This window comes from Acomys russatus, chromosome 23 (genome assembly GCF_903995435.1).
Source record: "Acomys russatus chromosome 23, mAcoRus1.1, whole genome shotgun sequence".
Lineage (NCBI taxonomy): Eukaryota > Metazoa > Chordata > Mammalia > Rodentia > Muridae > Acomys > Acomys russatus.
The window spans coordinates 7,069,166-7,085,907 of NC_067159.1; the positions used below are offsets into that span (position 1 = coordinate 7,069,166).

Sequence of the window (16,742 nt, forward strand, 5' to 3'; positions counted from 1 at the left end):
TCTGGAGTTATGAGTGGTTGTTAGCTGCAGTGTCGGTGTTGGGAACTAAAGCCTGGTTGCCTGGAAGAGCAGCAAGTACTCTTAACCTCTGAGTCATTTCTCCAAGACCTGTCATCTGCCACCCCCTCCAATCCCAATGTGTATATGACTCATGTGGTTTACTTGCGTTTGTGTGAGTGTGGGCACCGTGTGCCACTGCATGTGTGTGGAGGTCAAAGGACAGCTTCAAGTTATTCCTTGCTTTTCATTTTATTTGAGACAGAGTCTCTTTTTAGCCTTGAGTATGCCAGGCACCTGGCCAGTAAGCTGGGATTCTCCTGCCTCTGCCTCCCACCTTACCATAGGAGTGTTGGGTTCATACAGGTGTGCTATGTGTCTGGCTTCCCTTGGGTTCTAGGGACCTGAATCAGGTCCCCATACTCAGGTGGCAAATGCTTTCTCCACTAAACCATCATCATTCTACCTAAAGCTTCCCCCCCCCCCCCCTGTTTTTTTTTTTTCCAGACAGCAGGGTTTTTCTCTGTAGCCTTGGCTATCCTGGACTCACAGAGATCTGCCTGCCTCCCAGAGTGCTGGGATTACAGCCTTGTGCCACCATGCCTGATTTAAAGTTTCTCTCTTAAAAAATTAATAGCAATAAAACTTTGACAAACCAAAAGTCTGAAGGGAAATCAAAAGATAATTTCATAAATGTACTCTTACTATATGTCAAGGTTATTGTGATTTTCAGATTCTCAGTTTTTCTTCTAAACATGTAACAAAGCAGGAAATGCCACCTCTTTGAAGCAACAGTGATCAGTTTTAGTTTTAGAACTATTAGAAACTTGAGGATGTAACAAAGACTCTAGAATTCTTACATTGCTCTTAGATAAGTGGATACAGGAACATATTTTACAGTACACATACAGTTCAGTACACAGTAAACTACATATACAGTAACACTATTTTAATATGAAATGATAGAAGACCAAGTCCCAGAAAAGTTTTGGGTTTTGTTCTCAGAAAAAAAAATGTTCATGGCTAAATTACATAAAGTAGATACATAAAGGGATTTTATCAAAGGATACAACACAATATTAAGAAATAGGACTAAAGAGGAACCTCTTTAGATGATAATTCCAGGAGCATCGGGATCTCAGAGGAGAATGCCGAGTGGACAGCCAGCTTGCCTAGCAGCTTTCTGAGTCTGGGACCTTGGAGGCACCTGGTTTTGTCAGAGGCCAAGATGAGCTCTGGGCCTGAAAATGGGAATTGGGTGGAGTTTGTATGCAGAAAGCTTAGATCTCCATTTACCAGTACCTTAAAAGACAACAGTGCCCTTAGGTAGGAAACTTGGGATGTTACCTTGGATGAAATACATTGGAGAGGCTCCAGGGGAGGTGAAAGTTAACTACAAATCAAGATAATAAAGCACTTTAGCTTAATCTGCAAACTCCTACTCAGAATCCTCCAGCCTGTAACTCTCAAGGAGAATTTTGAAAGATTCCTTGAGTCTCCAGAAAAACCACTTCTGGGTATTGACACTTGGTGATTCTGTAAAAGAGGTGCCCCAACATTAACTATCCTACCATGAAGCCCTGAGTCTGTAAGCTATACTCTGATAAACTGAAAATCAGTGATAATGTGCACAGACAGAAGGCAATTAAAGTGCACAGCTTGACTTTCCCCAAGGAATGGGGCTCTGCAAAGCAGACAGGACAGCAGCAGCACCTCAGATGCTTCTCACAGGCTTGGGTGTCACCACAGTTTTATCTTTTACTGCTGTTTCTTTGCTCATTTCTGGTTTTGTTTTGTTTTATCATAGGGTTTCAAAAACAAACCAAAAAAAATGGGCCACATAAAGCCAGACTTGATTGATGTTGACTTAATCAGAGGTGAGTTGAAAAATTTATTTTTGATATACATATTACATATTCTCATTCTCTTGCTTCTCCCAACTTGAAAAACTAGTCACCTGAGAAAAAGAAACCTCAACTGAGGAATTACCTCTCAATCAGGTTGGCTTGTGTGCATGTCTTTGATGTATTTTCTGATTAATGATTGATATGGGAGTGCCCACTTCACTTGAGAGATGCGTCTCCTGGTCAGGTGGTCCTACGCGTATAAGAAAGCAGGCTGAGGAGGCCAAGGGAGCAAGACAGCAGGCAGTGTGAGTGTTTCTTTCATGGCCTCAGATCAGTTCCTTCCTCCAGGTTCCTTCCCTGAGTCCCTGTGTTAGCTTTTCTGAGTGATGGACTATAAGGTATACGGTGAGCTAAACCCTTCCACCCCCAAGTTGCTGTTGGTGCTTCATCACAGCAACAGACACTGAACTGGCACTCTCCCCACTTTCCTCCCTTGTCCCCCTCCCTCGGCTCTCCTCTCAATTGTCTCTTCTTTCTCCTTCTATGTTTTTTAAAGCTTTAAACTCAATTTTTCTACCTCAGTTTCCCAAATTACTGGGATTGGGGGCGAGTTGATTTCACCTAGTTTGTTACTATGCTATTTCATTGTAGTGCCATAGAGTAGCTTTAGGTATCTTCCATATATTGTGGCATCATTATCTTCAGAAGTAACATTTCTCCATCATTCAAGTTTTTGTACTTTCTTCCTTTGCTGTAATGCTTTGTGGTCTTAGTAAAGATGAAAGGGAGATTGCTGATGTGTCATTAAGAGGAATGTATTGTTTGCCATTCAGGAGAGCCTAACTTGTTTTTAACACTTGTCTTTGTGCCTGAGGTGAGAGCATCTCAGAAGTCTTGCCAGTATCTTAGCTGACCAGGTCATGTGCTGATTTATATCCCACCCCCATTTCTAATGCAAGGTGACAAGTGGCCATGAGTATAGTGCATATACATGTTTCTTATTCAGATTTTTAATAACTGTTTGCTTTTTGTTTATTGACTGTTTAAAGGCTCAACATTTGCTAAAGCCAAGCCTGAGATTCCATGGACATCTCTCACTCGTAAGGGGCTTGTTCGAGTGGTGTTTTTCCCGATGTTCAGCAGTTGGTGGATTCAGGTTACCTCTCTCAGAATCTTTGTTTGGTTGCTGCTGCTTTACCTCATGCAAGGTAACTCAAGAGTGGAATAAACTATGATGATTGCTTTTTTCTATACTCAATGGAGGCTGACTGTATTCTCACCATTTCATTTGGGGCTTTAAAGCAGGACTTTAAACTTTTTCCACTTGCAGTTCTTTTTTCCTTAAGATAAATTTTATGCCGCGCTGGCTGTCTTAGGGTTGCTATTGCTGTGATGATACACGATGACCAAAGCAGGCTGAGCAGTAAAGGGCTTTTTTGGCTTAGGCTTCCACATTGTCGTCTGTCATTGAAAGAAGTCAGGCAGGAACTCAAACAGGGCAAGAACCTGGAGGCAGGAGCTGATGCAGAGGTGTGCTACTTACTGGCTTGTTCCCCAGGATAGAACCCAGGACCACCAGCCCAGCAGTGGCACCACCCACAGTGGGCTGGGCTTTCCCTTATCACTAATTAAGAAAATTAGATTGTATGGGACATTTTTCTTAATTGAGGTTCCCTCCTTTCAGATAACTCTAGCTTGTGTCCAGTTGACATAAAACTAGCCACCATACTGGATATACAGTATATAGACCAAACATTTACTGGTAATTAATCAGAAAGAAGTGATTTGGAGAGTTGGCTCAGTGCTTAAGAGTACCAGTTCAATTCCCAGCACTCACTTGGCAGCTCACAACTGTTGTTTCCTCCCTCGGTGGGCAGCAGGCATACATGTGGCAAATACATGCAGCCAAAACACTCATACATATAAAAAACCCAAATTAATGTAAAAAACCATTTAGCTGGGCATGCTGGCCCATACATTTGATGTTAGCACTCGGGAGGAAGAAGCAGGTGGATCTGTATGAGTTCATGGCCAGTCTGGTCTACAGAGCAAGTTCCAAGCCAGTTATAGTTACATGATGAAACCCTGTCTCCAAAACAAAAACAACAACAACAAAATAGAATAAAAACCCTGAAGCTGGTGTTATAGGTCTGTCATGAGCTGCCCAACTGGAGTGCTGGGAAACAAACTCAGGTCCTCTGCAAGGACAGCAGTGCTCTTCACTGCTGAGTCTTCTCTCCAGCCTCCAAAGAAGACAGTTTTCAACTACTGTTCAACTAAAAGGAAATTATTTCCCAAGGCCAAAGAAGATCTGGAAAAGAAAATAAAGTTAGAAATAAATTTATTTTAAAATAATTCTTTGGTGCATATATATGCATATAATTTTACAATGTATTAGAAATGAAAAGCCAGTTGACTACTAATGAGATAGTTGTGCATGTTTAGTTTTATGTAATTGAATCTTACACACACACACACACACACACACACACACACATACACACACACACATACACATATACTTGAGAATTTCATACACATATGTTATGTAGTTTGTATACGTAGAGTCCTTGCTCTCTAGTGTCTATAGAGAGTATATCTATATTCACAAATCAGCAGGGATGTAGTTCATGAACACTCTGCTGTTACCATGTTGGCACTTTGGTACTCTCTGAAATTCAGACTCAGTCAGAATTTGTTGAAGATTCATTCAACAAGGATCTTGGTTCATTGGGTAGTACTTTTTCTCCACTAGCAACTCTTTATATAGCATGAAAGTTACTGCACATTAAAATTTAGAAGAACTAGCTGGGCATGGTGGCGCATGCCTGTAATCCCAGCACTCGGGAGGCAGAGGCAGGCAGATCTCTGTGAGTTGGAGGCCAGCCTGGTCTACAAAGTGAGTCCAGGACAGCCAAGGCTACACAGAGAAACCTTGTCTCAAAAAACAAACAAAAAGAACCATAAAACAGTACATGGTGGGAAGTTTTATAGGTAATTTTTATATCACTTGTGTTGGGCATGGCCACCTCTGAGTCTGGCGTGTATCTGACACTCTTCATGGCACACACACAAATACACTCTTCTACACAGACACATCTTAAGTAAATCTTAAAACAGCCAAAACTGGCTGCTGTCTGTGGCATCTACTTGCCTGTGGTGGAAGTCCCTTGGAGATGTCTGGATTATCACGCTACCAGTTTGCAAAATACTACCAGTTGGTTGTTTTTCACTGACCAGCAATGTATGACTCCAGTTTTTACTCGCTAATGTTCACGTGCATGACACTGTAGGGAACTATTACTGTCTTTAGTTCCTTTTTGCAACAACAGCCTCTGGAAGCAGCAGGTAGAGCTGCTAGAGTGCACTTTTCAGACGTGCCCTAGTACTTTACACTTTCCACCTTCTGCAGTCACAGCTATCGTGTTATATCTCATGATGCCTATTGTGAACGTGAGCGAAGTGCTTGGACCGTTGTGCCTTATGCTGCTCATGGGAACTGTCCACTGTCAGATTGTGTCGACTCAGATAACAAAGCCATCAGGAAACAATGGAAATCGGAGAAGAAGGTAAGGTGAGAGGCTGACTGAGTCGTATGCTTTCTTTTTGGTGGCATATTTGACTTACAAATAAATATTTCACTTTTCTCCTGATGCCTAGAACCTTATTGAATTTAGTATCATGTGACCTTTTTTCACTTAGTTCAGTATGCTTAAAAGGAAAACTACTTTTTCTTAGCATTTCTTTTCAGGAATGATTTTGAAAAAGCATTCTCTGTCTGGGATGTATATAGATAGTGTAGGTCTCTTGTCTAGTATGAACATGGGTAAGGCCCTGGGTTCAGTCTGCACCATCTCCTGAAAAGAGAGAGAAGAGGGGAGGGGAAGGGAGAGAAACAGCATGGTGATGTGCGCTTTAATGCCAGCGCATGGGAGACAGAGGCAGGTAGATTTCTTTGTGTTCAAGGCCTGGTCTACATAGGACAGCCAGAGCTCCATACAGAGACCTTGTCTCACCAACAAACAAACAAAACAACAACAATAAAAACTTGAAACAACAACAGAAAAGCTAAAATTTGTGAAAATTCACTATGAAAAAGGGTTTTAGTGCTTTAGTACACTGGGTTAGAGCACCAAAATTTTGACCTCTTCTTCAAAAGTGTGTAATTGAAACCTGGCCTCACAGTACACACTATATCCTAGCACATGGAAAGCAAGGGCAGGAGGATTGTTTGAGCTTTGAGACCAGTCTGGTCTATGTCCTGAGTTCTAGGCCAACCTGACTTACATAGTAAGATCCTGTTTCAAAAACAAAATGACAACCCCAAGCCAAATAAAAAGTATAAAACTGTTTTCTGTTTTCGTTTTCTCACTTGGTTAGGTATCGGCGCTGTTAGGCTTGTGTTGATCGTGTGGTGTGTGTGAGATTGGAGTGTTCTCTTAGTAGGTTCAGGGTTATCTTCTAAAAGTAGTTTTCTCTTTCCTCAGACTGTTTCTTGATTTGTTTACCTAGGCAACTAATAAATAAGACATTAGCATTTGGGTCAGTGAAGTTCAACACATTTATTTTTCAGTGTTATTTTCAAAACATTTGCTTTAAAAAAGAGATTCCGTATATTTTTAGTTAAATTTAGAATTTCCTATGGAAACTGGTCATTGTGCTTGTCTCACTGGGATTTATAACTAGAGTCTATAACATAATTGGGTCATAGACGTAAATCATTTAACCAACTAGAATGGCAGAGAAAGATGATAGGTGATGCTAGTGGTGGATTCTGATGAAATGTGCTCGAGGGTAACAGCCAGTGCACCTGTAGAGAAATGGAGTGGAGGGTGCCGCACACCGAAGAAACTCTTCTAGTCCGGTTCTGGCCAGCAGTTCCATTTCCTCAATGGCTGAATAAAATAAGAGCACGGGACTTTGATCATGATCTGTTTTGTCCTTAAATCAGAAATGCCCTTTAGTCTCTTGTCCTTGGTGTATGAAGTAAAGTATGTTTGATTTCAGAGCCTACCCTTTCAACATAAATTTCTGAAGAGATATTATGGGCATAAATAGAAAAGGTCTTGAATAATCTGTACTTATTGAAATATTTTTTGTAGAAAATTACGAAAAACTGTAAATGGTGATGGGAGTCGAGACAATGGGAATAACTCCTCCGACAAAGTCAGAGCCGTGGAAACCCTGGAGTCCGCGCCCAGTGGCGGTGGTCTCTGGGGCGCGCTCTTCGGCAACAGGTGGGAGTCTTAGCTGGAATGTTTACTTGATTTTGTGCTCACCTTAGGGTTTGCAGGTTATGTAACATAACTGGGCCACAGATGTAAATGGTGTGAGCTTGGTATTATAGCTCTGTGACTTTTAAGGTTCTTGAAAGACTGGCTTACTAAAAATATTATCCCCACTGTCTTTTATGTTATTTATAAAACTAGTAATCTACTCTCAACATGTCATTGCATTTGATTTTAATGGCTTTTTAGACCACAAGTGCAAAAAGCTCTCTGAAAGGTTACAGGCCTTAGCCAGCATCTTGACAAAAATGGAGAACTTTAAAAAAGATGGGGGCTCTTAGAGAGCTGATGCCTACGAGGAATGGGATGTGGCCAGGAGCCATGGGATAGAAAGACAAGTGGATTAAGACAAACCGTAACTCATTTGTAATTGTGCAGATCGTGAGAGTACCTGTGTGATGACTTAGGCAGTTGTGTTTTCATATATTAAGGATGATGATATAAAAAATAAAGCTCTTATTTGAAGGTGAAGTATGTTCACACATTGTTCTAAAGATGCATTTTCTCCTCTTGGTGAAGTGTTTGAGTTATTCTGGATATTGTGTGGTCCTTGTTTTTTCTAGTCAGAAAGGAAGGAGAATCACAGTAAAGAAAACTCCTTTCTGGGTTACTGCATTCTAGAATGTAGCGTAGCAGACATTTGATTAGCTTAGCAGATGGAGTGCATTCCTAGGTAAGGTAGTCGGGGCATGAAGCATAGTGTTTAGGACAGTGAAAAGAAGAGAGGCAGGCACTGTGAAGTGCATTGGTGGACAGTGTGAGACAGGACAGGTAAGCAGAGAGGGAGGCATCTTTATGAGTGAGTCAATATGCTAATCTTGACAGAAAAACCCTTTCTAAGTTAGAGACCTGAACGATACAATTCCTGAATGTTCTTGACTTTCAGAGTAATAAACTGTACTTCATAGAAGAAAGTGATTTTGTGAGAGATACTGCTCTCAGAAAAGTAATTAGAACTTTTTTTCTTTTTAAAAAAAATAGGATTAAGAGGGTGAAATTAGTATCTAACAAAGGGACTGAAACTGACCATGACTCAGGCTGTTTCCATCCTATCATTAAGAAGAGACAGGACCGACCAGAGATCAGAATGTGGCAAGCAAGAGAGAAAGCCAAGGCTTCGGATGGAGAAAAGTGCCATAGGGTAAGATCTAGATGGGCCTAACAGGATTGTTTTTGTCTTATGTAAAGTTTATTTTGTTTTAAGTTTGTTTTGTTCTGAGACTGTGGAGAGACACAAGCTAGATACCTGGAGGTGTGCAAGTTTGCCAGCAATCCTAAGTAAATACAGCTACTGGTTATGAACAGGGACATACTACAGGTAGACTGGAGCTTATACTCATGGGGGGAGGGGGACCAGGTTGGAAGGACCCCTCTCTAGAGGCAGGGATCAGTTCAGTAAGGGCTTGGGAAACTTGTAGGTCCAGTGGAGATGGTCTGTTCTGTGTCTAAAACTACTCATTTTGTTTTGTAGTTTTGCAATGTTTTCTTCTTAGGCTAAGACATTTAATCTAATACTAATTTTATTAAGGCTTATTCCTAGATTTTTAATTTTTAAAAAAATTTAGTATCTTTATTTATTCTTAGAGGATTTAATGTGAATATATAATATATTTTGAATATATTTAACTCCTTCCCCATCCACTGGGACCCCACCCCCCATACTTCCCGCCAAGCTTCATGCCATCTTCATCATCTCCCTCTCCTTCTTTTTTAATATCCTACTGAGTTCATTTAGTGCTGCTAGTATGAACGTGGGTATAGGGCCATCCGCTGCCATGTCGGTAACATACCAGGGACCATCACCCTAAAGAAAACAGACCCTTCTTTCCCAACAGCCATCATCTGCTAGAAGCTCTTCAGGCAGGGAAATCCCTTGGGAATCCCTCCCTCATATGTGCTGCAGTGTTGACTGGGCTGATGTTATTCAGGTGCCACAGCTGCTGTGCGTTAATCAGTGTGGTGGTCCTCCATGTCCAGAAGTCACTGTTTTACATCAGTCTTCTTTGACATCTGCTCTGAGACTCTTCATGTCCTGTCTTCAGTAATGTTCTCTGAGCCTTGAGGAGAGGGTGGTGTGGTAGAGATGTTCCATTTATGGCTGTACACTCTACAGACACTTACTCTGTATTTTGACCAGTCGTGAATCTGTAACAGATATTCATTGGAAAAAGAAGCTTCTCTGCTCTGATCACTGACAAATACACACACACACACACACACACACACACACACACACACACACACACACACACACACGGCAGTGTGATACTGTTTCCACTTAGCAAAATAATAGTATGTTTAAGCTCCCCACTGGAATTTTGGCCATAGGTTTATAGTACCAGGCAAGAGTTTTCTTCTGTGGAGTAGGCTTTAAGTTCAGTCAGAGCAGTAGGTTACTTCCATAACATTGATGCCAGTATTGCACCAATAGGCAAATCTTGGAAGAGCAGTTGTTGTGTAGTTCACAGGGCTCACATCTGGGTATGACTGTTAATGACTCCTCTTTCTTGGAAGCTGGCAGCACCTTCTGGCACTGTGAGCCATCCAGCAAGGAGTAAGCTGTCAGCACCGGCTTGACTTCTCCAAGTCCTCTGACCAAAGTGTGTTTTTTAGCAATAGGGTCCAACCATCAAGTTGTGCTGTGCAACCAAGAATAATGGCAATACCATGTACTGTTTCGGGGTCTTTGGGAAAGCTCCCTCGCAGCAGCTTGAAGGGAGGTTTGTCAGATCTGGCCCTGAGCACTCCGATGAGAGCCTGTGGCTTCTGGGAAGTCTAAGGACCTTGTCATGAAGTCATGAAGGGTAGCTCATTTAAGCACAGTCACATCGACAAATTTGTTTATTATTTTAAGATGCTTATAAAAGGTTTCCATACAGCTTCTCCAAACATCCTTAGAGATATTTATCCTTTGTCCTACTCCTCTATCCTACCCTCCTGTTTTCTAGTATTCAGCCATCATTGCAGCCAGACATTGTTCTAAGTGCCTTACAAGTACAAGCTGACTTCCTTGTTTTACAACAAGCTTATGAGGGTTGTGACTTTCTGTTGTGACTTTTCCGATGAGGAAACTGAGCCTTAAGAGAGGTAATAAATTGGCCCAAGGCTACATAGCTAGTAAGCAGATGTGATTCAGGCGTAGAGCTGACCTGAGCCTGTGTTGTGACTTGTCATCACCCTGCCTCAGCATTTACGCTGCTGTGTTCCAAGTCTACAGTTTTCTTAATTTTGAAAAATTTAAAATGTTGAGATCAAGTAATATGTAGACTTGCTAGTTTAGGTTTCATTTCCATTTATCTCTTGGGAACTTTTCTGTGAATTTGCTTTTACATAGGCAACTTCCTGGAGTGTTTTGTGTTATCCATTGTGAGATATTGCTTTCTTTGTAGGAGGCTTACAGGCGCTTGGGTAACGGAGTTTCAGATGATCTCTCAAGTGAGGAGGATGGTGAAGCACGGACACAGATGATACTGTTGCGTAGGAGTGTGGAAGGGGCATCCAGTGACAATGGCTGTGAAGTCAAGAACAGAAAGTCAATCCTGTCAAGGCACCTGAACTCTCAGGTAATGTTCACTCCTGTCTACAGAAGCATGGAAGTTCATTTCCAACACACTGAAGAGTAGCAAGATACTTACATTCTTTCCTGTTGTTTGTTGGTTTGATTTTTGGCAGGTAAAGAAAACCACGACAAGGTGGTGCCATATAGTCCGGGATTCAGATAGTCTGGCTGAGTCAGAGTTTGAATCGGCGGCCTTCAGCCAGGTACAGTACTATTGACAGGAGCAGGCTGTGAGGCGTCCTAGTGTGCAGTGTCGTCCTCTGTTCCTCTCCCTTGTGGTTCTCCAATGCTCGTATTGAGTCTGCCTTCAGTTCTGTTGGCTCAATCTGAGAGCACTGCTCACCCCTAAAAGGGAAGTTTTTTCTCTAATCTTAAAACTATCAAGATGGGCTGGAGAGATGACTCAGCAGTTAAGAGCAATTACTGCTCTTTCAGATGACCTGGCTTGATTCCAGCACCCACATGGTGGCTCACAACCATTTATAACTCCATTTCCAGGGATGTGTTGACCTCATTTGACCTCTGTGGGCATCAGGCCACCAGGCATGCATGTGTTGCACATTCATACATGCAGGCAAATCACTTAGACATATGCATATGTCCTTAGGGGAAAAGGTGTCATAGATGATGCTCAGGAAGGCAATTGCTTTGGGCTTGGAGATGGCTCACCTGGTAAGATGCTTGCCTCATAAGCATGGGACCTGAATTTAATCCCCAGAATCTGTTCAAAAGAAAAGGCACATGCTCATAATGCCAGCAAAATGGAGGAAGAGACAGGTGAGTTTCTGGGGTCCTGGTCACCCATGTGTGCATGCATGTACACACAGAGGGAGAAGGAGAGAGGGAGAGAGAGAATGAGAGTTACTCATTTGGTTTTTAATTAAAAAAAAAAAGATTTATTTATGTGTATGAGTATTTTATTCATATGTATGGCTTTGCCCCATGTGTGTGTGCCTACAAATGTCATGAGAGAACATCAGATCCCCTGGAACTAGAGTCAGGAGCTGCCATGTGGGTGCTGGGAATACAGCTCCATCCTCTGTAAGAACAAGTGCTCTTAACCATTGAGCCATCTCTCCAACAGATTCTTTCTTTCTTTTTTTAATCTTTAAAAAAATTATTTTATTTAAGTAATTTATTCAGATTACATCTAAATTGTTATCTCCTCCCTTGTTTCTTCCCATCCCCCCTCCCTCCCTCTTTCATCCTATTCCCCTCCCCTAGGCCTGTGACAGAAGGGGACCTCCTCTCCCACCATATGATCACAGCCTGTCAGGTCTCATCCTGGTAGCCTGCTTATTCTTCCTCTGAGTGCCACCAGGCCTCTGCACAAAGGGGAAGTAGTCAGATAGGGGGCAGCAGAGTTCATGTCAGAGTCATCCAGACAGGTTCTTAAGTGATATGGTTACTTATATTCATGTAGAGCTGACTTGATGGTGTATGCTTTTAGTCCCAGCACTTGGGAGGCAGAGGCAGGCAGATCTCTGAGGGTTGGAAGCTTGCCTGGACTACAAAGAGAAATCCTATCTCCACAAATCAAAAAATCCAAACAAAACCTAAACAAAAATGTCATTTAGTGTATGGAATTTTATCTTAAGTGAGGTTGATACTTCTGAAGACAGGAACAGTGTCAGGCTGTGAGGGTGCAGGGCCATATTTGAATATGGTCTTTATTCATTGAGCATAGTTACCTGGTGGTGTGGCTTTGCTTTGCTTGACCATGAAGTTGGGGTCATGTGTTTGTACTGCTGGGGTATTATTGCACCGTCTCTGCTTTCTCTGCCTGGTTGTCTTTGAACATGTTGGGGTGGGGCTTGGACACAGCTAGCTTTTCTGTCAAGCTCATGGTGTTTCAAAAGACTTAGCCAGGCCATTTGGGCAGGTCCTCAGGGTGTGTGTCCAGGAAGCACTCACCACATAGCACATCTAAGAATAGTTGAATGTTTTGGTAGTGGCTACTTAGAGGGAGTTTTCTTTTAAAGTCCTGCTTTGCTAAGTGTATTAGTCAGAGTTCTCCAAAGGAACAGAGCTGACAACATGAATACATGCATGCGTACATACATACATACATACGTATGAATATATGTGCATGTGTGTGCATATTATATAGGGGATTTACTAGACTATTTTATAGACTGTGGTTTGACTAGTCTAACGACGACTGCCTAATGACAGAAAGGCTGAGAGTCCGTCCAGTGGTTGTTCAGTCCACATGGCTGGGTGTCTCAGCAGCCCCAGGTTGGTGCTGGAGCCTGAAGGACTGACTGCTGGGGGGCTTCTGGTTCTCAGTGTGTGTTTGAATCCTGAAGAAGTTGGGTTTAAGACCAGCTGCAGCAACAGGATAAATGGACTTGACAGTGAGAGCCAAAGCAAACAGGCAAAAAGCCAAGCTTTCTTCTTGTGTGTCCTTTTACCTGGGTTGCCATCAGATGGTGTGGCCCAGGTTTGGGGCAGGTTTTTTTTTTTTTTTTTTTTTTTTTTTTTTTTTTTTTTTGCTTCAAATAACCTGATTAAGAAAAATCTGTCTCCCAGGAGTACCCAGCAGCTTGGGTTTTAGTTGACTTCACATGTAATCAAGCTGACACCAAGATCATACCATCACGCCTGGGTCTTTGGAGTTTGATATTTAAACATTTAAACATGCATTATCATGTTTGTTATATGAAGCCTTGGGAATTAACAAATACGTTGTAATCAACTTATGAAAGCTTGCCAGCCATTGCCATAAGTAATTTGTTCTGTGTTTTATGTATAACTATTTTAATGTGTTCCCCTTTTTGTTTTCCTTTAAAGGGTTCTAGATCTGGTGTGAGCGGTGGCTCTCGGAGCCTTAACTTGTCAAGAAGAGATTCAGAGAGCACCCGCCATGACTCAGAGACCGAGGATATGTTATGGGATGACCTTCTCCATGGCCCAGAGTGCAGGTCATCTGTCACCAGTGACAGTGAGGGCACTCATGTAAATACCCTTCATTCAGGAACCAAACGTGACCCCAAAGAAGACGTTTTTCAGCAGGTACATGAGGACAATGATTAAAAATGTGCTTGTTAATGTTTGCCAGCTTGACAAAAACTACAGTCCCTAGAAGGGGGACCTCAATTGAGGAATTGCCTCTATCAGACTTGTCTGTGGGACGTTTTCTTTATCGCTTATTGATGTGGAAGGTACTGTGAGCTGTGCCATCCCCTGTATAGCCTGGGCTATATAAGAAAGAGCAAGCCAGTAAGTAGCATCCCTCTGTGGTTTCTGTGTCAGTCCTTGCCTTGAGTTCCTGTTCTGACTTTCCTCAGTGATGGACTGTGACCTGGAAGTTGTTTGTTTGTTTGTTTGTTTGTTTGTTGAGACAAAGTTTCTCTGTGTAGCCTTGACTTTTCTGGCCTCAAACTCACAAAGAGCCGCCTTGCCTCTGCCTCCTGAGGGCTAGGATTAAAGGCATGCGCCACCACTGCCCGGCTGACCTGCCAGTTTTAAGATGAGATAAACTCTTTACTTCCAAACTTGTTTTGGGTCAGTGTTTTGCCATGGCAGGAGAACTAGAACAAATGCCTGATACTTATTCCATGCTTAGTATTGTCAGCCACTGTATCATGTTATTTCACTTTGCAGCAATCTTAGAAGGGTACTATTGCTATCCCCAACTTAGGATGGGGAGCTTGAGCATAGCTTGTAGGGATGAGAACTTGAGAACACTATGTAGTTGCCTTGATTTGAATTTCTTTTCATAATACTTTGCTCATTTCCCTTAAAATGATCTTTATTGTTTCTTCTCTCTGAGTGGCATTGTTTGATTGGTACTCTGTTTTATGATTTCTTGTTTTATAAAAATTATGTAGAAATGGCATTGCTTGCTTCTCTAGTAAACATTAAACAAGTGACACTCTTGATCTCAGGTTTGATTTTAGCTGAGAATCATAGATTTCTTAGAAGCTATTTGACTTATTCTACATCTGTAGAATTTTTAAAAGTACTTGTCACGTGATAAAATAGTTGTAGGAACACTGTGAGGAGGCTGTGTGATGCATGACAAGAGTAAACATCCTTAGGTTGTCAGTGCACCTCTGCTGGGGCTGGGGCTCGTATCCCGGTGATGGTGGGTAGAAAGGTTAGCAGTTGCTTCTTGTGGCAGTGTTTTGATTGGCTAATAATTCTTCTTTGGTTTTCAATCTTTTGCCTAACTATTCCAAACTGCTTTGCAAATAGCAGTGAGTATGGTTTTTGGTTGGCTTGCTAGCAAGGACATGAAAAAGGTTTGACATTTATGTTTGTGCTGCTGAGGAGCAGTTATTTGCTCCTATTTGCTCACTCTAACATGGCTTCATCTTGTTCCTTGCCTGCTTGGTGCATGTACACTGTAGCTCAGATGGCCTGTTGCTGCCATTTGAAGCCCCAGGCTGCATGTGCCTCCGCAGCTTTGCTCAGGAAGCACCTTTGCTCTTTGGCTTACTGCTCTTCATTCTCCAGGCAGGTCTGGGCTAGGCTGCAGGTGTCCTTTTGGGATCCTTCCAGTGTTTTCCTCAAGAACTCTCTTCTTTTCCTTAGCATACTGTCCAGTGACTTTAATTATGTCTCGTTCAGTAGTCTCTAAGTTCCTAGATAGCAAGGTCCTGTGTCCTTTAGTCCTCTAGCTCAGGCTACCCTGACATTTGTTACGTAGTTCAGTTTGCCCTCAGACTTGCTATCCTCCTGCCTCAGCCTCCTGAGTACTAAGATTACAGGCATGTGCTGCTGCCATGTGCCCTATACTTCAAGTGTGCTCTGTAGCAGGTACTTCATAAGTACTTTCTGGATATAGTCAATGCGTCAGTGAGATCACTAAAATGCTTATCATCTTTATGTGCTATGAAAAGAAGCCATCCATACACATTCCCTTTCTGGAAGTTACCTAACATATGTTCCTGTTCTAGAAGCTTCACTTTAGTTTGTGGACACAATGATACAGCCTCTGATTTCAGAGCAAAATTGGGCACAACGGTGTGGTGAAGTTCACTTGGAGAAAAGGCACCCAAGGTGATACTGTCAATGAGGCTAAGTAGAGGAGCTGTGGAGGCTGTTGTCATGGTGACTGCCACTTCTGACTTTGGGTCATCTATGCTTTTCCATGTCCTTAAAGCCCCCAGAACATCCTAATTGTTTGTGTAGCTTCTCCAGGCTTTAAGCTCCCTCTCCCCCTCACTACCTACTACTCCCAGTGCAGTCTGTGGTTCTAGAAGTCCTTTCCTTAGTATTGTGCCATGCACCATGTGCCCTTCATACCTTCAGAGAGGCACTGACCTTGCACATCCTGGATCCTAGCTCTCCACGTGAGACCACCACACAAGTGGTTCTTGGAGTGATGGGCTTTGAGACAGAGTGAACCTGTGATGAAACTGAACTCAGTAATCTGAGATGGGGACAGAGGAGGGAAGAACTACCAGAGGAAAGGTGCAATGAATGGAAACAGTTTTCTATCTTTCTTTCTTCCCAGAACCATTTATTCTGGCTTCAGAATTCAAGTCCTGCCTCTGAGCGAGTTAGTGCAATAATCTGGGAAGGAAATGAGTGTAAAAAGATGGACATGTCTGTGTTGGAGATAAGCGGCATCATCATGAGCAGGGTAAGGGTGTGCTTTGATCTTGTGAAGAAAGTATTCACAGGATGGCTGTTCTGTAAGAACCCATTCATTGAGGAAGACCTGGTGCTGGCTAGTTTTTATGTCAACTTGACACAGGCTAAGGACATCTGAAAGGAGGGAACCTCAGTTAAGAAAATGTCTTCATAAGACCAGGCTTCAGGCAAGCCTGTAGGGTACTTTCTCAGTTAGTGAGTGATAGAGGAGGGCTCAGCCTGTTGTTGATGGTGCCACCCCTGGGCTGGTGGCCCTTGGTTCTATAAGAAAGGAGACTGAGCAAGCAAGCCATGAGGAGCAAGCCAGTGAGTGGCACTCCTGCATAGCCTCTGCATCAGCTCCTGCCTCCAGGTTCCTGTCCTGTGTGAGTTCCTGTCCTGACTTTTCTCAATGATGGACTGTTACCTGGAAGTGTAAGATGAAACAAACCCTCTCCTTCCCAAGTT

General features: G+C 42.5%; 1 protein-coding gene across 1 annotated transcript in view; it reads left to right on the plus strand.

The window, feature by feature from the left end:
- The window catches only part of Phtf1 (putative homeodomain transcription factor 1), a 33,323-nt gene that overhangs the window by 7,007 nt on the left and 9,574 nt on the right, over positions 1 to 16,742 (plus strand). The window contains exons 4-12 of the mRNA XM_051165933.1: positions 1,805 to 1,874; positions 2,894 to 3,052; positions 5,257 to 5,413; positions 6,947 to 7,081; positions 8,114 to 8,273; positions 10,522 to 10,695; positions 10,805 to 10,894; positions 13,485 to 13,706; positions 16,156 to 16,284. Of these exons, the coding sequence (XP_051021890.1) occupies positions 1,805 to 1,874; positions 2,894 to 3,052; positions 5,257 to 5,413; positions 6,947 to 7,081; positions 8,114 to 8,273; positions 10,522 to 10,695; positions 10,805 to 10,894; positions 13,485 to 13,706; positions 16,156 to 16,284 (1,296 nt within the window). The remainder of the gene's footprint in view (positions 1 to 1,804; positions 1,875 to 2,893; positions 3,053 to 5,256; positions 5,414 to 6,946; positions 7,082 to 8,113; positions 8,274 to 10,521; positions 10,696 to 10,804; positions 10,895 to 13,484; positions 13,707 to 16,155; positions 16,285 to 16,742) is intronic.